Source organism: Vicia villosa, unplaced genomic scaffold (assembly GCF_029867415.1).
Source record: "Vicia villosa cultivar HV-30 ecotype Madison, WI unplaced genomic scaffold, Vvil1.0 ctg.000587F_1_1, whole genome shotgun sequence".
Taxonomy (NCBI): Eukaryota; Viridiplantae; Streptophyta; class Magnoliopsida; order Fabales; family Fabaceae; genus Vicia; species Vicia villosa.
Genome location: NW_026705268.1, coordinates 770,480 through 796,143, shown reverse-complemented (window position 1 = coordinate 796,143; position 25,664 = coordinate 770,480). Strand labels below are relative to the sequence as shown.

General features: G+C 32.3%; 3 protein-coding genes across 3 annotated transcripts; 1 reads left to right on the top strand and 2 right to left on the bottom strand.

Moving 5' to 3' along the window:
- Nucleotides 1-1,023: 1,023 nt before the first annotated feature.
- On the bottom strand, nt 1,024-5,141 carry LOC131629660 (beta-hexosaminidase 1-like). The gene is made up of 15 exons (XM_058900445.1): nt 4,719-5,141; nt 4,565-4,639; nt 3,982-4,017; nt 3,745-3,856; nt 3,568-3,638; nt 3,338-3,468; nt 3,224-3,240; nt 3,074-3,122; nt 2,859-2,959; nt 2,676-2,735; nt 2,375-2,408; nt 2,033-2,131; nt 1,880-1,939; nt 1,541-1,791; nt 1,024-1,377 (listed from the first exon to the last, which is right to left on the bottom strand). The coding sequence occupies exons 1-15, from the start codon at nt 5,058-5,060 to the stop codon at nt 1,202-1,204; spliced, it is 1,614 nt and encodes a 537-aa protein (XP_058756428.1). The 5' UTR covers nt 5,061-5,141; the 3' UTR covers nt 1,024-1,201.
- Nucleotides 5,142-11,105: 5,964 nt separating this feature from the next.
- On the top strand, nt 11,106-22,186 carry LOC131629637 (uncharacterized). Its single transcript, XM_058900423.1, has 3 exons — nt 11,106-11,230; nt 11,351-11,456; nt 21,742-22,186. Exons 1-3 carry the CDS (start codon nt 11,186-11,188, stop codon nt 21,915-21,917), a joined length of 327 nt encoding a protein of 108 aa, XP_058756406.1. The 5' UTR covers nt 11,106-11,185; the 3' UTR covers nt 21,918-22,186.
- A 145-nt stretch (nt 22,187-22,331) lies between these two features.
- On the bottom strand, nt 22,332-24,983 carry LOC131629636 (glutathione S-transferase DHAR1, mitochondrial-like). The gene is made up of 6 exons (XM_058900422.1): nt 24,829-24,983; nt 24,661-24,751; nt 24,424-24,567; nt 22,994-23,111; nt 22,736-22,876; nt 22,332-22,571 (listed from the first exon to the last, which is right to left on the bottom strand). Exons 1-6 carry the CDS (start codon nt 24,884-24,886, stop codon nt 22,485-22,487), a joined length of 639 nt encoding a protein of 212 aa, XP_058756405.1. The 5' UTR covers nt 24,887-24,983; the 3' UTR covers nt 22,332-22,484.
- Between the last annotated feature and the right edge of the window lie 681 nt (nt 24,984-25,664).

Genomic DNA, 25,664 nt, shown 5'->3' with positions numbered 1-25,664 from the left:
AAGATAGGAAGATATATTAATTCATTAGGAGTAGAGGAATATTATTTGAATTTGAAATTTATGAAGAAAGAGAAAATTGAAAAAAAAATATTTTAATAATATATTATACATGTATAGGTGAATGAGTTGACAAGGTATAGTAAAAGTTGGTATATGCATTGATAATGTGAAGATTGATTTGATTGATACAAAAATTTATTTTATTAATATATTTATTTGAGAATTAGAAACAAAGAAGAAAATGTAAGACTATGTACAATGGTTACATTATTCAACACCCTACTTTTTCACTTTTTATCTTCCACATCATCTTCTCTCTCTTCCACCTAATAATTCAACACCTATTCAATTTTTTTTCACTACAATGGTTTTGTTTAATAAAATTCAACACCCTACCCCACATCATATTCTTATTTTCTTTTAAAGTTTTGTTTTTATGATTATATATTAATATCTATTATCAATTAAAAGTGAATTTTTTTTTATGAGTCCAAATCAAATGAACCAAGTCTCTATTTATAGAGGAAAAAAAATAATGAATTTTGATAAAAATAAAAATAAATAAAAAATTTATTTACTATGAAATAATTAATTTTAATTGATTAAAATAAAATAAAATCTAAATAATCACAACAACCAATAAAATTGTGTAAAGTGTTGCATGTGGCCCCACTTTTTTCTCATTCAACATGTTGAATCTTTTCAACACCAATTAATCCATATCACATTAAACACCTCATTCAACAAACCATTGTAGACATTCAACTATTGAATAATTTTTTCAACACCCCCATTGTAAATGGTCTAAGAAAGAAAGGGAAGTTGGATGGAGAAACCATCCATGTGGCACAATAGAAGAGCAATAGAGACATTTTAGTATTTGGCACAACATATAATTTTCTTATATTATAGATATCAATGAAGCCAAAAATATGGACAATTCCATGAGGGCATTATGGAATATGGTATCAACGTCTATGTTTTTCATCAACGTTAAACTCAATGTTCAATATCTATTTAAACTAGGCCAAAAATTTATTATTATTATTATTATTATTATTGAATACCATAATAACTTACAACATCATTACAGTCAACAGCTCTAGAATTCATCAACCACTACCAGGCATAGTAGATAAACATGAGCTACATTCAGCACATGTCTAGAGACCTATTAGACAATATTACAAGTATGCTAAAATTATTGCTCAAAGCATGACCCTGGTCCAGTAGGAGGTCTTCTAGCATAAAAATTTCTGACAGGAGCAGCTGGAACACCTCTTCTATTCAGCAGACATCTGAAGTATTGCAGCCGCGGCAATGCAGTTAAGTTACCATTTCTGCCTGTAGTATATTGTATCGGACTCCACAAACGCTCTGTGTGAAACATACAATTAACTGTCAATTTTCATATTCAAAATTTAAGTGTGTCTGACATTGACACGATACTGACACATTATCAATGTCTAGATGTCGTTATCAGTGTCGTGCCTGGTGTCTATGTCTGTGTCATTACTTTTGGATTAGTAAGACAGCTAACCTGCAGCTGCTGCGGCTCGAGGCCATATTGTTTGTTGAACATCTGATGTATCAGCTACCTCACCCCACATGCAAACTTCTCCTCCAATCACAAGTTTTTGTTGAGAAGCTTCTTGTATTCCTTCTAGTGGATCGGCGTTATAGACAATATCCCAAGGTACATCTACATGGTCAAGATACCATACACCCTGGTTACTGAAAATACACCTCAAGCCTTTCGCAACAACCTGCGGGCAAACACCGGAGCCCAACCTAGAAAAATAATTCAAATACTTTAGGACCGAGTCATTTGAGCGTCGGGCCAAAATAAAACTACATGACTACATGGACGAGAACTCACCAGTTATGAATTACTGTTCGTGGATGGAGCTTTGTGGGAAACGTATTGAAGGTTTCTTCCCTGACAAGTTACATAAAAAGGTTGCATCTAAATAATATGGCTACAATTATTGCTCAAAATATTTGTAAGCGTCATTAGATCTATATATCATACCAGTTCACAGGAGTCCAGTTTTTCGAAAGAGCCATGTGTTGAGCCTTCAATACAAAATATTCGTAAGCATCATTAGCAGTCATGTTGTGATCCTGAAGCCTGCATTAGAGATAAATACACGTCTGAATATTATGATTGATGCATGACAAGATTCAAATTCATTGGTTTTGATGGTTAATTTTCTTTGACCACCAGATATGGGCGGAAAACGACTTTCTATGTCGAGGTTCACATTTTCAATTAAATTTGAGTTTCCATAGTGAATTTAAAGCTCTTGGCAATAAAAAAAAGTCATGATAGAATTTGTAAATGAATGACTATAAAAAGGGTTTAAATTTGTACCACTTATTCACATGAGAAGTATTGGTCCAGCAATCTGTCAAAATAAACAACGATTACTTATAAATTAGCATTGATACAAAATGGCTTATAACTTGCTCAAAAACAAATTTCTCTCTGCAATTATGATTATATCATTTTGATTGCTGTGAAACCGCCAACATTGTTACACATTTCCACACTATAACTATAGTCTATAGACTATAGTGACAAACTTAGATTGCACTAATAACAAAAATAATTCGTAGGACTTTAGTTAGCAGATTAAAGATTTTATGTCAAGAAGAAAGCCATGCATACCAACCTGTATTCACTTCATCACCACCCAAGTGAAATAGTTCAAAGGGGAATATTTTTCTCATATCTAAAAATTTAGAAGAAAATAGTTAGAAAAGTAAAACGGCAAAAAATCATTTATAAGGTCGGTGTACATAGTAAGGTAAGTATGCACATTAGGAAATTGATGCATGTTTTATAGGAACTTAACCTGTCATAATGCCAGAAAGTACATCAAAGGTAGACTCCTTTGAAACATCGAGTGGGGTCTTACACGAGGGCGATGGCCAAACATCTGGATATCCAATACCCCTAAACAGAAACAAAAAATAAGAATCTTAAACTATTACTAAGGTAAACTAAGGTTTCGTATAAATTGAAAAGACTATACGCTTAAGAGAAAATTGTGCATTGCATAAGCTGTACCATGACTTTGCATGACCGGGGACATCAACTTCTGCCATCACATTTATACCTGTTATAAACCATGCAAATAGAAACTTCCATTATCTTATTCCAGAAAAAAAAATTAATAATATGAAATGGAAACTTCCAAAGGATTTCGAGATACCTCACCTCTCAATTTGGCAAAGCTTTATATCATAACAAAGGAAAACATGAAAAGAGAATAGTGTTAGTAAGCCATTGATTGAGAAAGCCAACTCAAAGGCGTAACACGAAGTATCTTACTTGACAATTTCATATGCATCCTCAACTGTGTATCGTTCCCACTTTGTGTATGAACCTTTCCACAAATTCGGATATGAAGGTACTTCAAGAGGAAATGACTGTTCGTCTACAATGTGCCAATGTAAAACATTCTGCCATGTAAAACATTCCATATCAGCATTACATGAAAAACAGCATGGTTTCAAACAACCAATAGGAAAGTATAAATGAACTCATGATATTTGTCTTACAAGTTTGGCATATGACATAGATTCAATTATCTGCTTAATAACATTAACCGGTAAATAGTGTCTTGATGTATCTGCAACACAAAGAAACCAAATATTTGTGTCAATAGCCTCTGATCATAGCATATGAACAAACTAAATCAAATATAAACTTCTCGTTTACAAAATATATTGGCTCACCTAACATGAGCCCGCGAAAAGGAAATCTTGGTTGGTCTCGGATGGACCAAGGTGCCTTGTATATTTGTACTTTTTTCGATGAATAATCAAAAGAACACAATTGGCTAAACGTCTACGCAATCATCATAAAAAAGAAAGGTTGTAAGAAATAATTCAAGGATTTACAAGTATGTCAATCATTTAGAAACCATGTTAGGTGTTTTGTCCACAACATTCATCAAAAATAACAATGCTTACCTCTAATCCACGCAATGCACCAAAAACAGTATTTGCCTACATTAAGAAAAAAAAACACCCAAATGTTAAATGACCAAAGATCCAATTGACTTATTAGGTTCCATTCCAATTTCCACCAATAAGAAGTGAAACACAACACAAAACTATCATAGTCAATTTTAAAGACAATTGGTATACCAAACAACAAAACTATCATAGTCAATTTTAAAGACAATTGGTTGACCAAACAACCAAACACATCACAATCAACAAGTGATCGATTAACTTGTTCTTAGCCATAAAAGTAATCTATTGAATCAAAAATAAATATGTAGCACCGACACACCTGAAGAAAGGGCATACTCGGTGTCACTATCATACATGACACCGACACATCTGAAGAAAGGGCATACTCGGTGTCACTATCTGACACGACACTGACACGTCTGATTAGTCTAATTTACTTTCTTTTTTTCAAATCATTATAGGAGTGCCCATGTATAGTAAAAACAACACTTGAGATTGACACAACAATAGACAAAAACATCATCATCAGACATTAGGATTCAAACCACAAATGTCGGTGGCAAAAACAAAACCAAACCTCTATAGTCACTTTGCCAGAACCGATTGCTTTTGTAATGAACAAACTATAGCTTTCATCAACTCCAAGTTGAAGCTGCAACAAAATCTCAAAATCTCAAAAATCTGAAAAATCTCAAAATCAAAACATCCTCAAAAACAAAAAAGTAACCTACCTCTTCACTGTTATTACGAACAACGACATTCAACTTGTTAACATCGTAAACAGCTTTAGCAGTTCTAACAAAACCGAAGCTGTAACCGTTACTGAACACTATCCCTTTGAATCTATCAAAACCGGATTTAACAATTGCGGAGTTAGCACCGGTTCCGATGAGGGAAAGTGCTGGATCAACGGAAAGAGTTTCATTACCGAACGAGAATTTAGCAGGGAGAGGCCAAATGAATGGAAGTGAATGGAGAGGTTGCGAGATTTTTGCTGCAAATGATTGAGAAATGAAGAATGTGATGAAAGCAATGATGAGCAATGTAGGTTTGTAGCATAAGCACCAACCCATGTTTGAAGCTTAACTTTACTATGAGAGAGAGAGAGAGAGAGTAATGGTTTGGTTTGGTTAAGAAAAAGTGAAGGAGTTGTTGCATTTACTTTACACGTGAATTTGGATATGTTTATTTTTTTGTTTGAAGAAACTGAAAATGGAAGTAACGTTAATAGTGGAAACAATTTTAAATTTAATGTGCAGCGAAGCATTTTTGTTATTTTAATATATAGTACTTTATTGATTGATTATATACTATACTCTTTTTGACTAAAATTTATTTTACCATGTATACTAGTAATAAAAATGTTTTTTTTCTTAAAATAGTTATTCTTTTATAATATTAATATAGTTGAGTTAATTTTATAAAATTGATTATGTTTAAAATGAAATTAAACTGGTAACATTTTGAATAAAATTTACTTTACTATGTATACTTCTAATAAAAATATTCTTTTTTGTCTTAGAATAATAATTCTTTTATAATATTAATATAGTGGAGTTAATTTTATAAAATTGATTATGTTTAAAATGAAATTAAACTTGTAACAGTAAAGGAATTTCTTTCTGAAGCAGTATTTTAAAAATCGGATCGAACCGGCCGGAACGATTGAACTGGGAACAGGAGGGGTCATCGGTCTGGTCTGATTATTGGACCAGATATGCTATTGAACCAGTGAAAATCGACAAAAACCAGAAAAAGTCGGTAAACCGGCGATTTTAGAAAACCGGCTATCCTAATGCATGGTCTCTTTTTTCCGCACAAAATAACATTGTTTTCATGATTTTTTTTTTAAAGTAAAATTAAAATATAACTAGACTCTATTCAAATCTTATTTGGAACAATTTTTCTACTGTTTGCAATTAGACCAGGTTAAAAAAATTTAAAAATTTATATTTTGTATTATTTTTTTGTGAATTATTATTATATTTAAAATTTGAATGTAAAGAATAAACATGTGAAATTATGATATTTTAAAATTTTGTAGGTGTTTTGATTTTTTTTTTATACTGAGTCATCCGGTTCAACCGATTTAATAAATATATAATACTACAATAGAGACTGATTTATTCAACCGAGTTATCTGGTTTAATCCGATTTAGTCATGCGATTTGACCAATGACCCAGTGGTTCAACCAATAAACCAGTGATCCAATACTCTCACCGGTTTGATGATCGGTCCGGTTTTTAAAACACTGGTATGAGGTAAAAGTTAATATTGAATAGTAAATGTTGATATGTAAATACAAAGTCTAATATTAAATTAAAACAAAATGTTACCCGGTCCTGTAACACCCGTATAATTTTATTATTAATTTAAATTGGAATATTTAATTAATAATTAGAATTATTAAGGATTTTGAGGAAATAATGAATAAATAATGGTTTAAAGCATTTGGGCCATGTGAGGAAATAGTAAAGATGGGGTGTAATTTAGTAAAGCTTTCACTAATCTCAATATTATTATTTTTCATAAAATAATTGGAAATTGGGAAACAAAGAAAGAACGTGAAAGAACAGAATTGGGAACAAGGAACGTGAAGGAGAACTGTAGAGGGAGAGACCAAGAACCAAGACTTTTATCTGAGGTAAGGGGAGACTCTCCGTTTAATCTCTTTTATCGTATTATGGGTGATAGTATGGATTAGGAGTATGATTGGATCCATTGATTCTATATTCTGAATTTTCATCTGTGTTCATCATTGAATTTGGACTGTTAATCCCTAATAACTGATAGATTTAGGGTATGATGCATGAAATTGATTATGGGATCATATACTATGGTTATGGACGAATTCGTATACTGTTTAGATGTGATTTTTTCTAGTTTTTAGACTCAAAATCGTGGACTGGTATGAGTAAAAACGAATGGGTTTTGGACTGTTACGAATTCTGCAGGTTCTGGGCATTTTCTGGTGTTTCGCGTATGAAACAGTGCCATACGCGTATGGGATGAGGTCATACGCGTATGGGGGACACTCCCAATGGGCTATACGCGTATGATACGCAGTTGCCCTGTCCCAAATACCACGTACTGGTGTTTTGCGTATGAGAGCGTATGAGGATGCTCATACGCGTATGGAAATTTTGAAAGAGGAAAATGATTTTGGTGATACGCGTATGGCAAGACTGATACGCGTATGATGTTGCTTATAGGCAAAATCTGATTCTGTTGAGATGCGTATGATACGCGTATGAGGCAAGGGGATACGCGTATGGACGCGTATGGGCCCTATGATACGCGTATGGCTTCCTGTATGTGAAATTTTTGTTTTGTGATTTTTCTGGAAAGTTCGATGATGTGTAACTTTCGATTTGTAGGCCTGTTTGTATGCTGTTTGAGATTGTGTAAACCTTGTGATGTGATTCTGTGGTTTACTGATGATTGATTGTATTGAATGATGTCAATGTATATATGAACATGCTTAGTATTGACGATGATGATGATGAAATGAGTATAGATGATGCTACTCATAGAATGGTAATGATGAAAGTATGTTATATATATGTTGCATGCATTCATAAACATGGGCTGAATCCTATATGATGAGAGGATTCAGCGAGGGGCAGAATTCCCATTGTGAGGAATTTGTGCTGGCAGGGCCGTATCTGGATGATGATAGATCGGTCGGTGGATGATTTCCACTGGTGGCGATTGGTACCACATGCATAGTGTCAGTTTCATACATGTGCATGATTTGTTTATAGCATGATGATATATGTTATATGATGACTTGTCTGTTTATTTGTGGATGTGTGAATGACGTTTTGTCTGGATATGAAACAATTGGGTGAATGATATAACTATGAAGTGTTATTATTTATGATGCAATAACATTGGTTAACTGTGATGAGACTCACCCTTACTTGTTGTCATTTTTCAGATTGAGGATAGCGGCGTGACTTGGTGAGGATTAGCTCATAAGTCGGTTTTTAGTTATAGTGTCGGTGTCATGCTCTGGTAGATGTAACACTGGGAACACGTTTGTTTTGAGTTGATTATAACTCTAATTGGCTTTGTTGGTTGAGTCGGATACATTAATGATGAATGTTGACTCTGTGCTTTTAATTCCGCTGTGTAAAACATGATTTTATTTAATGAGTTATAATTTCAGTTGTTTCAGTGAATGCATGATATGTACCGACGTGTGTTTTCTTCATTTTATGAATTGTGACACCTCTTGCATGTTTACTCTGATTAATACTTATTTAACTGCCGCGGGTTATTAGAGGGGTGTTACAGGTCCCACTGGGACACTCTTGGAGATATGCACTAGGGTTTAATGTTTTAAAAATTAGACCACCGAAAATACTATGTCACTAGTTTATTAGTCGAACTATTGGATCATTAGTCGAACTGTATAACAAAAATGGATAACTCGGATGAATAAATTGGTCTTTATAGCAAAACTATATAATTATTAAATTGGTCGCATGTGATGACTTTGTCTCAAAAAAATCACGACTCTTACAAAATTGCAAAATATTATAATTTCATAAGTTCATTATGTAAATTCAAATTCTAAACATAGTCATCACACAACAAAATTATACAAAATACAAATCCAAATAAATTTTGAACAAAGTCTAATTGCAACATAGACTAAATTACAAAATAACTATAGGTACAAATAAATTTAACTCTAAAAGTTGTTCCAAATAAGTTTTAAACAAAGTCTACTTATATTTTAATTATTTAAAAAAAATCAAAACGACGTCATTTTGTATGAGAAAAAACATTCATTTAGTCTACTAATTTTCCAAAATTAGTGATATTTACCGATTTTTCAACTAGTTTTCACTTGTTTAATAGTTTATTATCTGATCAAACAATCAGACCAAATATCGGAGACCCCTTCGATTTCCAAGTTGATCTGTTCAACCGATAGATTCAGTTAAATTTTTAAACACTACTTGTGATGGCAATTCGCCCATCCTAATGAAAATGGGTACGAGCATGGGCTCAGATAATTATCCACTTAAATAAGTGGATATTGTTGCAGGTATGATCACCTTAGTACAATACCTCGCCTCATACTCGCATATTATATATTTATATATTTTAATTTATATCATTATATAAAAATAAATATCTTATCAACTTTTAAAAATATGTTATAATTGAATTAATTTTTATTAGAAATGCAGGTAACAGATACAGATATGGGTAATTACATACGCATTAGGCACGGGTATGGGTGCTAACGGGTAAGTACATACCCAAGCACCTTTTTTTTTTAGAAAAAAAAAAGTGACTTTACGTGTGCATATCTGAAGTCACCTATTTTTCAAAAAAAAATATGTGTTTAGAAATGCACTTGTGAAGTTTAGGAGTATTTTAGATTATTCGTCAGAGGTCCCTAAAAAAACCTCCATTTATTATATATAAGAAATTTAAGTATTAATTTTTAAAGCCCAAAACATAATAAATGGAGGCCTTTTTTTAATCCTTAGACTGAACGCCTGATTGCCCTGTCCTAAGGCCGGTCCTGTTAGTAGTAGTGGTCAAAATTATGATCGGAAATTGTTAAAATGGTGGCATATGCTGATCGAAGTGGTGGTTATAGCAATAATGGTGGTTGTATTATTCATGAGCAGAGACATATAGAATGAAGTGGGCTTGCCCCAACACAGATACACAACTTCACTAAATTTCGCCTAGTAGCCCAACACTTTGAATAATTTACCTCTTACTCCTCCTCAATTTTAAACTCCCATCTTACACATTATCAAAAAATTATTTTACCATTTTAAAATTTCTGAAAAAAATAGTTATTTTAAAAATTAAATATTTAATAAAAGAATTACTTTACCATTTTCAGCTTTACATTATGTTTTAAATTAGCGATTAAATCTTTTAAAATAATTAAAATTCATTTAAAAAATTATTTTTTATCACTACATGATTATTAATACATGTAGTGATAAAAAATTTAAATATATATCATTTATATTAGAATTTAATTGAAATATATTAACCGTGTAAAAAAGTTTTATGCTGTCAGTAAAAATTAAATAATAAGAAATTTAAATATATATCATTTATATTAGAATTTAATTGAAATACATTGACTGTGTAAAGAAGTTTTATGCTGTCAGTGAATCTCAACCGTTGATCTGTTAAAATATTTAACTTTTATTTTAATTTTTATTAAAGTAATTCATTTGAATGATAATGATGTATTGTTGGTGTAAAAGTTTTTACACTATCAATGCATACCAATTAAAATTTCTGTAGATATTCTACCGACAGTGTTAAGCAATTCTACTTCAAATCATAACCGTAAATTTTTATAGATGTTTGGTTTTTTGAATTATATAAAAGATTACTTATAAATAGTACTATAACACCTCGTACATATACGTCTAGAATAATATGTAGTGATGCTAAAAATTGGTAAATGAAACATACATAGGCGGAAAAGACAAGGAAAAATAAAATCGTATACAAATAAATTCATGTTCAAAATGTATACAATACACTTGTCCATAACACTGCACAACAGAAAAATATCGTCTGATTTCATGTATCTTGTAGAACCGAGTCAACTCATAAGATAGGGGAACTCACTGAGATTTAGTAATCTCACTTCAATCCTATCATTTTTTCAGGAACAAGTTAGAATTAGAAGAATTGCTATGATCCTTATTGAAGACGGTGGACTAGCAGATATCAGACGATATTTTTCTGCTGTGCAGTGTTATGAACAATGTTATGAACAAGTGTATTGTATATATTTTGAACAGGAATTTATTTATATACAATTTTATTTTTCCTTGTCTTTTCCGTTTATGTATATTTCATGTACCAATTTTTAACATCAGTACATATTATTCTAAACTGATTGTATAAAATATTTTACACTAAAAACATATAATTATTCTCTCTATAGATAATACTACGTAGTAGTATAAGACAAATATAATGGTCATTTAGAATCTCCTCTAATCCTATCCCAACCAATTAGCACTTATCTCTCACGTGGGGCACTGGGTCCCATGCATCCCCACCACTCTCTTCATGCATCAGCTCACAGCTTCACTTACTTTATATTCTATACATTTTATTTCTTCTAGCTCTACACATTTAGCACAACAAATCTTGTTACATAATACAATACTAAAAGCTATAGTTTGAATCATGGGAGACTCATCTTCTTCTTCTTCGGCTTCTTACATTCACTTGGTATATATATAGTTTTGTGTTACTCTATATCTATAATTATCTTTTTTTTGGGACTATAGTTAGTTAAATAGTGATCATATATTCTCATACATGCAAGTTGACAGAGTTTATTAATTATAGGTGCAGCACCTGATCGAAAAGTGTTTGATATTTCACATGACTAAGGAAGAATGCATGGAAGCTCTCTCTAAACATGCAAATATTAATCCAATTATTACATCCACCGGTATGATCTTAATTTAATTATAGTGATCCTTGGCGTGAGAAATTCAAGAGATATAATTCAGATCATAATTGGATTAATAAGACACTTTGATAGAAAGATATGATGAGAAGCCTATATACCGACGGCTATTCATAAATTTGATCAAAAATTGAAATTATAATACTTTATGGCATAAGTCTTTTTTTTCTTTATGGGGAATAGTCTGATCTTAATCTGATGTCTACTTAGAATTTAATAAAAATTAAATATAAGTTTATTTTATTCAAAATTTGAATGTGAGTTCTTTTGAATGATTTGTCTTCAAAAATTCATTAATTCCTTGCATTAAATTAATACGTTAATAAAATGTGAAAATAATTTTTTTACCATATAATATAATATTTCTATAGTAAAAATTATATTATATACTTTTCGTCTGTTAAAGGAATCACAAATCATATGCTTTACGACCTTAAATACATGTGAAAATTTAATATTAAATTTGTTGATAACTTTAAATACAGTTAAAATTTTGATTTGTTTCTTAATCTTCAACTATATATATATATATATATATATATATATATATATATATATATATATATATATATATATATATATATATATATATATATATATATATATATATATATATATATATATATATATATATGAAACACATAAGCCTAAAACGACTTCTCAATCCCCTTGATATTTTCTACGACTTTTCAAATTCTAAAAACTAGAATGAATTGTGCTCTTGCCTTTTTATGTTTTTTAATAGATAGAATTCATACTCTTTTCATTGTCTTTAGCTTTGAAGTCATGAAGGATGTAAAGACAATAATGATAAAGTCATATTTATAATTATTGAAATTCAATCGATCTTTAACGAATTCAAAACACAACCCATTAACGAATGGATACGCAAAACAAAATAACCAAATCTGATACAACTGAGCCGACTAAACCAGACCTGATGTCGGACGAACATGAACTACCTTGCCGAATTCAATCTAGTGTCGCAACCATCTGACCTTCATCGGTCTCCTTGGCTTTGTTGCTTGCGATCGCAGCCTCCGTCGCCTGCCGACTTCAAGTCAGCCTACGATTTACCGCCCATGCGACTCTGGTGTATTCTGACGACATTCTTGATGTTTTTCTACTTTTTGATTTCTAGGAATCTTGAAATTTGTTTTATTTCTCTTCATCATTCTTGGTTTTAAGGAATACTTATATAATTCTCCACCTTGACTTAAAACATGGTGATACAAATTTACCCTTCAATCACTTTGCTGCTCTCTACCATGTTGAAATAATTATTCAACAACTTGATCAAGTTCAGCCCATGCTTAAACCTTGATCCTGTCACTTACATTCACTTGATTCCAACCATATTTTCTTGCTTATGTAATCTAACAGGTCCATAAGCATGGTTTTTCAACCATGCTTAACTCCACTTGTTTTTCAAATGCCTCCTTGAAGGTTTTTGTTTCTCAGTTTTGCAACCCTTCAGCCACATTCAAAGTATAACACCCTTGACCAACATAATCATACCTTTGAAATGATACAACATACCTTTTTACCTCATCACGAGTCAAATAATAATCAACGACCTATGTAATCGTTCTCTCACTACTACCAGTATCCATAGCATGAAACTCCACCTTAAAATGAGTTTTCTGCGCCATAGCTTCTAAAACCTTCATCTTAAAGTCAGTACTCTTCCTCCCATGACAAAACTCGCTAAAAGTTATACATATATGAACGATGAAATTTGATCTTATAGGTTACATTTCCCACAACTCATAACCCTTCTCACCTCTTGAATAGACATTAAAGATACAATCCACAATTTTACCATCAAGTTGGATAAACTTGAGCTGCGCAATAGGATAAATGGAATAGGTTGTAGGGTAGAATAAAAACATCAATACATGTGTCACAACACTCACACAACTTCATTCTTACACTCAATCCATCAACATACTCAATACAATCACATATTCATCATTTAAATTATGCAATGAGACTCACAACATCAACTCGACTCATATGCATGTGGTACCATATCATCAATAATTGGTTTGCTCAGGAACGGGGCTCACCCTACTCAAACCCTAAATCCACCTTGATCGGATTGGGGACAAGTCACCAGTCCACCCTGTTGAGATTTGCAACTTGCCTCTTTCATCAACAACAACAACATAATGATGCATTTCAAATACACGTTTATGCAACAACAACAACAACATAATGTTTAAAGACCCCTCCTGATAATAAACAACTTACATTGACCCAACGATAATAGTTTCTCCCCCCCCCGAACTATTATCTTGCAACGAAAACAACATAACTCATTAGCCATCATGATCATACGGCAACACATCAACCTCATCACCACATTCGCACAAATTCATCATTCATCAAGTAAATCATAATTTGATTAAATTCAGGTTTAATCATCAAGTCACACTAAAACATTACCAAACAGTAGTTAACTGTGAGCCAACAACCAAAACAAAACTCAAAGAATCAAAATGGCAAACTAATTCCAGTAATGGGGCGAATTACGCCCTTCCTGGTATCATGTTGATTGCTCGCCACCACCATGGCGCCCGTCACCGACCTCAAAACATCAAAATTTCACCTATGTAATGAATGTTAGAAAGATCCTAAAGTCATATTGGTTGGAGATAGAGCATTGAAAGAGTTTATATAGATGGACATTCCTTACCTTACCAACCGATTTTGTAAGGATGAGTTAGGTCAAACTCTAATATGGTATCAAAATCTATCGATCAGACCATAGGCTGCCCACCGTTAATATCCATGCACCAAGACCAAAAAGAGTTCTAGGCGTGGTGGGGTGTGTTAGAAAGATCCTAAAGTCCCACATTTGTTGGAGATATAACATTAAAAGAGTTTATATAAATGGACACTCCTTACCAACTGGTTTTATAAGGATGAGTCAGGTCAAACTCTAATAATGAACGACTCCACAAACCGATCCTGGGCTTCATGACAGTTTACCCGTCACGGGTATGATGTTTGTCATCGCCTCAAGGGATGTGGCGATTTGGTCTCCATGACGATGGCGTCCGCCATCGACATTCAGCCACACCAGAACACAATTTTGATTATAGAGACTTAAGGAATCTCCCAAAATCACTTCCAACCATCCAAAACATAACCAAAACGCAATATACATGTTATAATACACTTTACGCATATTAATTCAACGATTTTCACATGTTCAGTCACTTATTTTTATGAAATCATAATTGTTCGAAAGCTTTAAAACTCACCAATGGTGTCAACATATTAACACATCAAAATAGAGAATATAACCAATCAAAGTGCATGAATTTCATCAATAATCACAACACAGATAATCAATTATTATCAATTTACATAATTGAATCAAAACCCAATGTCCTATTGGAGGTTAAAGACTTTTCATTTTACCCCTCATGCATATACCCGTTATTGAATCAACTCTTCCCCTTACCTTGTTATCCTAACAATATAAATTCTGGTTTGATGAATATTCTTCTCCCCTAAGTCCTAAGATCTTTCTCTCCTCTTAGTCTTCTAGCATCGAGCCTCTCTTTCTCAAATTCTGGTTTTTCCACGTACTGATAACCAAAAACTCCTAAACTTAGGTTATGCCCCTAATTTATATCATTAGGGTAAATCTTATTATAATTATAATTTTAACCCAAATGTGTATCCCTCTTACTCCTTCCTCCCTTCCACTCCTCATAATTTTCACTATTTTCTCAAACCCTTTATTTTTTCCATTAAATTAAATAAATCTAATGAAACATTATTAGTTTAATTATTAGAATAAACTCTAATAATTTTAATGAAACTCTACCAGCCTCTAATTACTCTCCACACTCCTACCTCAAGGTCACACACCCCATCACCCATATTCATTTAATTAATATTACCCCATAATTAAATAAACACATAATAATTATACTAAATTAAACAATTTCAATAAATCAAAAACTGGGGTGTTACAAATTGCATTTTTATCCATAATATTCTTCAAAACTCATTAAAGTGATCTAAAATAATTTCAAACATCTACCATGCCTTGACCTTAAATATCATAGCTTGTTATTGTCATGAAATTCTTCACTAGCTAATGACGAATGAACAACAACACTGGAACCTTCTAAACTATATAACTCACTTATTTTAGACCTTTTAGCCATGATTATTTCACCATGCTAAATCTTCAACACCACGTGTTCAACTCTATTGGAATAGCCTAAATCATTAAACATACTTATAGATAAGAAATTTTGATCAAGATCTAGAACATACCTCATGTAGTATAGACGAAACTAATGATTATTGAACATTTGAAGTTTGAATGTATAAGTACTATGAACCTTGCAAGCCTTATTCTCACCTAGGTGAACTATTCCATCTTCATCCAGCTTCAAAGTGTCGAAGTATTATTTTTTGGACACATGTGATAAAAGCAACGTAAGTCCACAACCCAACGTTATTCAATCCCTAAAATTCATACCACTAGTCCACTAGCACTCATATAATTATCCTCATCTAAGGTAATTGCAATCTGAATAGAATTGTTATCGCCCTTCCTCTAAGGACAACCCATCATGAAGTGACTGATTTTTTAACAAGTGAAACATTTTAATTTTGTCTTGTCAAATCTCTTTGATTTAGACATCCTTCTAATCTCATTCATTATCTTAAGACATTCAATCCTTCACCAATATAGTCATGTCCTCGTCATTAATCTTCACCTCAACGTTCTCTAGATATTTCAGGATCTTGTGAAAATTCTTAAATTTCTCTAATATGGATTTATTATCTACCATTTAAAAATACAATTTATGTTTCAAACACAACATGTGAATCAAAGACTTGTTCATGTAGAATGATCCAAATTTTACCCACATCAAAGTTGCAGTCTTCTCCCTGATGACTTTCCTTAGAACTTTATCCTTAAATCACAAGATAATGAGACTTTTGACTTTGTCCATCATCTAAACTTTCTCTTATTGTGTTAGGTGTGTAGGCATAGATGTCTCCCCATTTCATGCTTCAATACACTTTTGTTGAGTTCAGAATGCTTCCATCTTCACTCTGCATAACCCAAAATCTTTGTCTCTGGAATACTTCTTTATCTTCCATTTAGAACTCATGGTGCTCACTAGTAAGCAAAATATATTTTACCCATGGTGGACGTCACTTGTTGTGAAAATTGTAACAATTCTAGTGAAATTTGTATGTAGTTTAAAAAACTTCAAAAAATTTGATGTGTGGGAAAAAAAACAATGACAATCAAAATCCATGCCTTCAAGCAACACACTAACATGCTAAGAGTGAAGTCAAATACCCAACAAGTTAGAAGAAGATAAAAGACAAGAACACAATAAAAATTGTTTACTCTGTCAATCAAATTGAGCTACCATAGGGGAGAATTACTTTGCGATTCACTATACTTCCAAAAAGTATTACAAAAGATTAGAAAATAGTTACGAGAAAACAATGATCCATTTCCCAAAAAAATTCTTATTTTTTACCTAACTATTCTCCAATCACTTCAAAACACACACTCTCTCTCTCTCTCTCTCTCTCTCTCTATATATATATATATATATATATATATATATATATATAAGAATCACATACACTCAATGGGTTTATAAGTGTTTTCCAATCCCCTTAGATACCTCTAAGGGTTTCCAAATTCCAAGAACTTCAAGAAATTCTTACCATTGTTTCTCTAAGTTTTTCAATAGGATTCCTAACTCATATTTATGTCTTCAGCTCCGAAGTTCTAAAGTTTGTAAAGAGAAGAATGATGGAGATGCATATTCATAATTTTTGAAATCCAACAGATCCTTAAAGAATCCTAAACATAACCCATTAACAAACATATTTGTGAACCGAAACGACCAAGCTTGACGATACATGCGAACCGAATGAACTGCAGTTGATACTCAAAGAACATGAATTTTCCCCATGAGACCCGACCTCTATAGTCGCCACTGAATGTATGCCAGACTTCTCGGATCCTCTAATAGCGACCATCAAAACATCTCCATCACGACTTCGAAACTGCCATTAGGTTCTCACCCATTAGATAACCCCCACGACTTCTATGGATATTGTTGTTGCCGCCTTTATGATATCCAAAAATCTCGAAACATGTTTCTTTTTCTTAATCACTAAAACTTTTAAGGTATACATACTTCTACAAAATACATGGATGAAAAAATATATCAATATCTCAATGAAATGTACCAAATATCTTGGGTTATGTACACACGCACACACACACACACACACATATATATATATATATATATATATGAGTTATTCCTTAGTGTTACTCGTGAGGGGCTCCAAGAATATTCTAAAACGACAACGACACAAATTACATCGTTCAGGGTTAAAAAAAACCTTTTACATACCCCTTATTGTAGGCTTATAAATTTGCTAGATCTTGTCCCAACGAGCCTCTAATTGGTCATCTAAGCCCATTAAATTAGAGAATTTCTTAAAGCACCCTATGTGTTACTAACACACCGCATGAAAAAACAATTATACCCTCGTATTTCAAAGATGCATCTGCAGATGCGCCAAACGCACACTACCAAGGCTTATTTTGAGTCAAGCATTATAATTGTATATTATTAATCCGGAGATGCATCTCCGTAAACCTCATGGAGATTTATTACTGTAGCCTACTAAAACAGATACATAAAACTAAAAGTTGACAAAATGAAATTACCATTGATAACATAAACTCAACATTACATAAGTGATGTTAACATGAATCAAACATTACATTTCAATATCCAGGTAGACATTGCAACATCTTCTTAATATCTTCGACCGATCTCGAAATCGTCACATCCTCCTCGATCGAAACTTTTATTTTTAAACAAAAAAAAAAGTATTTCACATAGCCCTTAAATATGCGCACGTCTTCGGCTCAAAGTTTTTGAACTCAATCTTTCCTTCGTTGTCAATCGACGACGAACGATACTCGATCTTCACAATTTTTCAATTTTCGCCATATGGTAGGAGATTTAGCAGTATGTATTTCAGATCTGCAAGAGGGGTGTACTCATTAATCTTAAATGCAATTGAGGGTTTCACACTTTTAAAGTAGACATTGCAACATGCCAATTGATGTTCATTGTGGTGTAATATGTTTTGGTATGAAACAATTAGACAAGTTCCCCATATATATAAGTATATATATATAGTGGTTGTAGACAAATACAGACCTCTAAATTTATATCTTGTATCAGGGGATGTTCTTTGAAACACATTCATTCTCTTCTGGCATGAGGTGACATGCAATTAGATGGCCAACTAACTTTTCACACAAATCATGGTTATGTAAACCACATATCACATTAAATATCCATTTGTTATTTGCCAAACAGATAACTATGCAACTTAAAGGGACACTCACATTTTCTTAAAATGGTCATCTCGTTTGAAATTTCGGAGAGGGGGTCTATACTTCTCACTTCTTTCGCATGTTATCGTCTCAAATGCACCTCTTCAATCACAACCATTATTAGAACTTCCGATTACAACACCAAACTCCAGTTTGGATACCTCCGTACAAATCCATTGAAGCATGTAATCATGAAATTCAAACTCCTTTTCATTTTTAAATAGGTTACCAACATCTACCTCCTCCACAACAACACGTTTGGCATCCAATGACACAATCGATTTTGGGAAAACATCGGCGTGCCTTATATCTAATGAAAACAATAACATAAAATACTCAAAAACAACTAAAACTGAAAACAGACAGCTGGAAAATGAAAACAGACAAGACTCAAAGATGCATTTTCGGAGAAATTCAAACAGAGACCAAAAATATATTTTCGAATTAAACGTAAGTTTTTCATTTTCAAAACAATATTAATGTGAGCAACGAGGCTTGAAATAAATGAACTTTACCTTGAATTTTAGCTTCTTTTGCTCCTTTTGACGTGTTGAAACACAAGAATGAAGTTTTAGAGTGAAAATCTTGATTGAGAATTGAAATGTTTTTGGGAAGGGTTTGTAGAAAAAATAGGTAACGGGTAGATCATGCATATGGTTGTTTTATTAAAATCACGTTAGATATTTCCAGAAATGCAGCTCCGAAAATGTCTGACATGCAAAGGTGATAGGTTTTTAAATTCCAACTTCAAAACTCCGAAAATACATTTTATGAAACCTCACTGGGATGCTCAATAAACAATATATTGAATTGATCTATCTAGATATACATCTCTGAAACTGAATTTAGTTTTGAAATGGAGTAACACTGATTTTGCGCGCCACTGAATGATGCATAGGATGGTCCAAAAATAAATCTCCAAGAATTAAGGGGCATTTTTCGAATTTTTATAGAATGGATAGGGTGGGATAAAAAAATTCTTTAAATTATGCCAAAGTCTCTCGTTGGAGTGAAGATGAGATGCACTTCATGATGTAGGTTCGTACAAGACACAAATCAAATCTCATGAAATCTGCATACAATCAAATCCCAAACTATATGCTTATAAAAAAAAAATATCCCAAATTATATAAAATCTGCACAAAGTCAAATCTCATCAAAGAAAAACTCAACCTTCATGCCCACTAGACAAGCCCAAAATCACAAACCCAAGAAAACATGATTATTCTTTTATTATCCTAAATATATAAATGGTGCAAGACTATGTTCTCCTAATTAACCCCATATACTTTGTAACTCGTAGGATAGATTTACAAAGATTAACTAAGCTTTAAGGATTCGAGCATCATAAATGGCTAGACCTACACATATCTCATCATGTTAGGCGTATTGTAAAAATGAGGAACGTTTCTTGTAAAACCTTTCTTTCAAATATCTATCAAAGTTTCCTCGATCCCAAATATTCGTGAGGAGAAAAAAATCATGAGAAAAAGAAACATTTACCCAAATAGAAAAATAAAGAATAGGTGAATGTCTGTGGAACGGACCTAGTTGAAAATAGATTAGGTTAGATTTTAGAAGACCTGAGTCTAATATACATAAATTTAAAAGGTTTAAGTACGAAGGTTCAGTTTTTTGGTCTGGTCTGACATTTTTAAAAGTTTGATCTGGTTCGATCAGAAAGCTTAATTAAAAGTCTATATCTCATGAAATTTTTAATTAATCTATAAGATTAATTGGAATACATTGTCATTGTAAAATAACTTTACACCATCATTCAATTAGAATGAAGTATTTTAACACAAGAGGGAATCATGGAAAAAATAGTTATTAAAGTGATTTTATTATAATTTATTTATTTTTATTTTTAATTCCATAATTATGTGTCAAAATACTTCATTTTAATTGGATGACGGTGTAAAATTACTTTACACTGACAGTGTATTTCAATTAATCTTTCAATTAATCTTTTAATCTATATAAGTTAAGAAGCTTTAAAGGTCGGTCTATATGTACATATATAAGTCGATATGTTTAACCTTTATTCTAATATATATGAATACATAGGCTAGGTTATTTAACAAGTATATATGCATACAAATGTCAAATTTCTAATATATGAAAATATAGGTTGGTCTATAAAATTTCATAAACTTTTTTAATAATCTAAATCTGACTTATTTAATTAAATAAATTTTTATAAAAGTCTAAACCTGACCTATTTATTAAATAGGTCTAATATAATCTGACCTTAAATATGTTAGATTATAGTCCCGCAGTTCGGTCTAGCCTATTCCCACCTAAAGTGAGCATGGAATTATGGAGAATGCTACCCTTGCTCTTTTTTTTCTTCTTTTGGATTAATAGCATATTTTACCATCCAAATTCAAAAAAAAAAAAAAAAAAAATCACCATTATGGTAAGGGAAGGTCCATTAGAATTAAAAAATATATATTTAAAAGTGTTTCACAGCCTTGGGTTAGGTTAACATATGTATATAATTTGTTTTGTCGGTAGGAATTGGGAGTCATGGTGATTATTATTTTTTAATAACATTATTAAATAATATGTCCAAATAATTTAGGTTGCACTGAAAAAATTTGAAAAACAAAATTAAATGCCTAATAAATATTTTATGTCAATTCTAGTTTATGATTATTATAAGATAATATATCTGAGTCGTATATTATCGTTATTCAAATTTAAAAAGCAAATTTTTTCTATTTCCACCTCTACACGAAACAACATAAAAGCAAACACTATCATGCACGTGCATACATATGTTGAATTGACATAAAATTATGAGAAGCAACAATAAATAAAATAGGTTAATGAATGCAGTGTGGAATGAACTAGAGAAAGAAAACAAAGAATTCTTTGAGCCATACATGAAGTCGAAGAGCAGTACTATTACTAAAGAGGAGATGATGAGGTCCAAGGAAGAAACAACTCACGTGATAAACAATATGATTTCAACTTTGGATTCCTCTCAAAATCCACAACAAGACGACAAATAACATAATAATTCATCTGCTATACTAGTAAATTCCTATGTCCTTTGCAACCAGCCAAAAAACTCAGAGCAAAGGTACTCTCTACTTTATCATCACTAGCTAGTGTCACTTTATGTCAATTATTATTATGGTATTGTAATGTTCAAGAATATCCATCATCCATATGATTTCAGAAACAATGTATGTAAATATTCATGTCATGTATATATATGTATATGTAATTTTTCAGAAGAAAACATGTTGTTTTCCTTCAATCAGTTCTCTAAGTTGCCATAAATTGCAATTTGCGTCTAAAAAGAAGATACTACTCGGTAATCTAAAGTTTGGCGCGGTTAGGAAATCATTCGGGAACATCATGTTAATACACGATGTTCCTGATTGACGAAAAATACCTGCCATGGATCGACAAAACACACATGAACAAACCACACATTTATTACAGAAGAGAACAACATACTACTTCAATCGTTCAAAATGATAAATTACAACATACTATTCTTATTTCTTAACAAACTTCATATCATAGTGCATGTCTGGTATCGTTCACTAAACTCATAGTTTCGAGCTACTTCATGGATTGACCTTTGGTTCCCATCCGGCGATGACATATTTCTCTTCAGCCTTGGTTTTCTTAAATGATTCACGAGTGAAGAGCAGCTGCAATAAAACATTATTTATCTATCAACCAACCGAATCGTATACAGTTTGTGCCTCATTATGTGGAAAAAATTCTCATAACGCCCGGTTTTCACAGATGTTCAATGGCAACGTATAAGATAGTACCGAAAACATTACATTCATTACATAAAACAATGGCTTACCTTGACGTAGTTGTTAACATTAGTCAAACTCTCGGGAATAGTCCACTTCTTGAAGTGGCCAAGAGCAACCGTTAGATGGTAAAGTTTTGGTGCCAAACTCAAATCAACGGCAGAGACCTTCTCACCGGCAACATATGGACCCTGAGTTTACCATACATAGCTCCAACATATTAGTGTGGCTAATTAGCTGTTACCATAGGGTAAAAAAAAAACTTAACAAAAACTAAGATTGTTGATTATAAATTCACATGTATATACATTGGCCTTAAGATGTTCCTCCAAAGCATTCAGTTCAGCAAGCAAAGCTTGCTCTGTTCCATCATTTGAATCCTTGCTCTTCAAAAAGCTCACAAAAGTCCCAAATATGTTTGATCCACTGCAATTATGATGAACATGGAGTACAGCCAAATTCAGACGCAATGAAGAAAAACTTTTTCAATTCAAATAATTTATAAATAATCAGAACACAGCTTAAGTTGAGTATGCTTTTTCCATCACAATATAGCTTTGTTTGATTAAACAACTTAATTAAGCACTTAATCTATCCAAGAGATTTTATAGAAATAAGCTGAAAGTTGTTTATGAACGGATCATAAATTGTTTCCATAAGCTCTCTTAAAGAGTTTTACAAGTGTTTCAGCAAGTAAATAAGCTCAAATAAATCAATCCAAATAGTTCTTTGTATTAATTTAACTGTTTTCCGCTCACATCCCCCACTTCACAAAAAAAGAACAATCATAAAAGATCATAACCAACATCAACATCAACGCAGTAAGTAACATTCACATGATGATAAATATCAGAGTAATAATTTTCAACCACCCATTTTCTCCAACAAATAACATACAAAAATATGGTTAATTCAGTTGAGTAGACAATTAATCCAATTCAAGGTCAAAATTGTAATTAACTCAACTACATAATTTACCACAATTTCACAATTTTATACATGATCTAAATTAACCATCAACTCAATTAAATTAACCATAGATTTGCATGAGATTTTCAAGTTGGTGTAGGTGTAAAAAAATTAAGGGTCCATGAAGCTTTTTTTAAGAAAATTGGACCAAAAACAACGGTGACAGTCTGAATAGCACCAACACCTCTGAAAAAATTGAAATTATGTTCAATTTATTCAAATTTTAAAATTATTTTCAATATCAACATGTAAGTGTGTTTCCGGTGTCCATGTCAGAACCTTCTTTGAGGGCGTGCAAGGCAGATACCGCACAGGGCCTTTGAGGGCGTGCAAGGCAGATACCGCACAGGGCCTCAAATTTTTTACAGCTAGGCCGCAACTAAATAGGGCCTCATAAATCTTTGTCACTATTAAAAATAGGTTAAATAGGGCCTCTAATTATTTTTTCTGTTGAACCATAACTAATCTACACAGAGCCTCCAAAAATTTGAGACAGTCACGGCCTTAGTCCATGCATAGGTGATAGCAACACAATGGAAAGAAACGGTGTCAAAAGAGTAAACACTAAAAGGACAAAAACAGAGAAGGTCAAGTTGAATGTTGATGCAGGTGTAGAAAAAATCAAGGGTCCATGACCATGAAGCATTTTTGAACAAAATTAGACTAACAAACAACAGTGACAGCAACAGAATGAAAATAAAACGGTGTCAAAACAAAAAGTAAACCCTAAAAGGACAAAAATAGAGAGAGTCAAGTTGAAGGGCCATACACTGATGAAAATTGAGGAGGAGTAACAAGAGGTGGTTCAGGGTATTTCTCTTCAAGAATCCCCACAATAACATCAGAATCAGGAACCCATTTTCCATCAAACTTAACTACCGGAACCTTCCCTCCTGGATTCACTTCCAAAAACCTAACAACAAATTACCCACAAATTTCAACAAATTACACACAAACAACACATAGAAAAAGAAAAAAAACATAATCATAGTTGATTTTATAGTACCATGCAGGTTTGTTAGAGACATCAATTAGGTGAATATTGTATGGAACCTTCTTCTCTTCCAAAGTTAACAGTGCTCTTTGTGAAAATGGACCTGAAATGAAAGCAAATTGAAAAACGAAGAACAAATAACCGAAAACGAGAGACAGAGAGAGAGGGAGAGAAGCGTACAGTCTCCGAGAACAGTCGGAGCACCAACGGCGGCCTTGACGGCGATCTCGAGAGCCATTTGCGATGAACGAATGATTGAATGGAGAGAAATGCGAAGAAAGAATGGTGTGCGTTTTGTGATCGATAGGTGGTGTGTTTTTATAATGAGGGAATGTTGGTTAAGGAAATTGTTAGAGTCTTCTTAATATATTTTAATGTTTGTTAAATTTAAACATATGAGATTAAGTTTGACATGGTACTATTGCAAAAGTGTTATATTTATTGATACATTCACATCAAATATAAATTGTATATTTGCTCGGTCTCATAAAGAAATCATTTAAATTGTAGGAAATTTGAAAAAATGAAATTTCTTGATTTAAATAAGAAAAGTAATGTTTCTTTTTGTCATTATTATAAATAAAGGTTTGTGTTTAGGTTCTTTTGAAAATGTGATGTATTTGGTCTATATATAGACTAGATACATTAATTATTTAATGAATCTTGTCATAGTTGGTCTCATAGTCTAACTGGTTGTGATCCTACATAATAAATAGTCCACTGAATACGAGTACGATACGGTGTAAAAGGAGTTTATAGATGGTTTGATGTCGCCATCACAAGATGATGATGTCATCACAATGACATCACCTTTTTTAGAGTTGTAATCTAATAGACGGTTTCAGCACCGCGTAACTAAAGATAAACTTGCTCTATTAGGGCACTTGACCCAAGAAAATCATTGGAGCATGACCTACAATTGGTGGTCTTTTGATATTTTTTCCCTTTTTACAAATCCTAGAAGGTTCTAGGATCAAAAAATTCTAACACTCTACATTAAAAGGTCAAATAAATAC

What these genes read in the sequence shown, in the direction of transcription:
- LOC131629660 (XM_058900445.1), bottom strand. Translation starts at nt 5,060, where the DNA reads ATGGGTTGGTGCTTATGCTACAAACCTACATTGCTCATCATTGCTTTC. An exon ending in CTATGTCATATGCCAAACTT is followed by an intron (nt 3,469 to 3,567) that starts GTAAGACAAATA and finishes TTTACATGGCAG; the next exon opens with AATGTTTTACATTGGCACAT. An exon ending in AACTGGACTCCTGTGAACTG is followed by an intron (nt 1,940 to 2,032) that starts GTATGATATATA and finishes GTAACTTGTCAG; the next exon opens with GGAAGAAACCTTCAATACGT.
- LOC131629636 (XM_058900422.1), bottom strand. Translation starts at nt 24,886, where the DNA reads ATGGCTCTCGAGATCGCCGTCAAGGCCGCCGTTGGTGCTCCGACTGTT. An exon ending in GTCTCTAACAAACCTGCATG is followed by an intron (nt 24,568 to 24,660) that starts GTACTATAAAAT and finishes ATTTGTTGTTAG; the next exon opens with GTTTTTGGAAGTGAATCCAG. An exon ending in CCTCCTCAATTTTCATCAGT is followed by an intron (nt 23,112 to 24,423) that starts GTATGGCCCTTC and finishes TCATAATTGCAG; the next exon opens with TGGATCAAACATATTTGGGA.
- LOC131629637 (XM_058900423.1), top strand. Translation starts at nt 11,186, where the DNA reads ATGGGAGACTCATCTTCTTCTTCTTCGGCTTCTTACATTCACTTG. An exon ending in CGGCTTCTTACATTCACTTG is followed by an intron (nt 11,231 to 11,350) that starts GTATATATATAG and finishes TATTAATTATAG; the next exon opens with GTGCAGCACCTGATCGAAAA. An exon ending in TCCAATTATTACATCCACCG is followed by an intron (nt 11,457 to 21,741) that starts GTATGATCTTAA and finishes TAATGAATGCAG; the next exon opens with TGTGGAATGAACTAGAGAAA.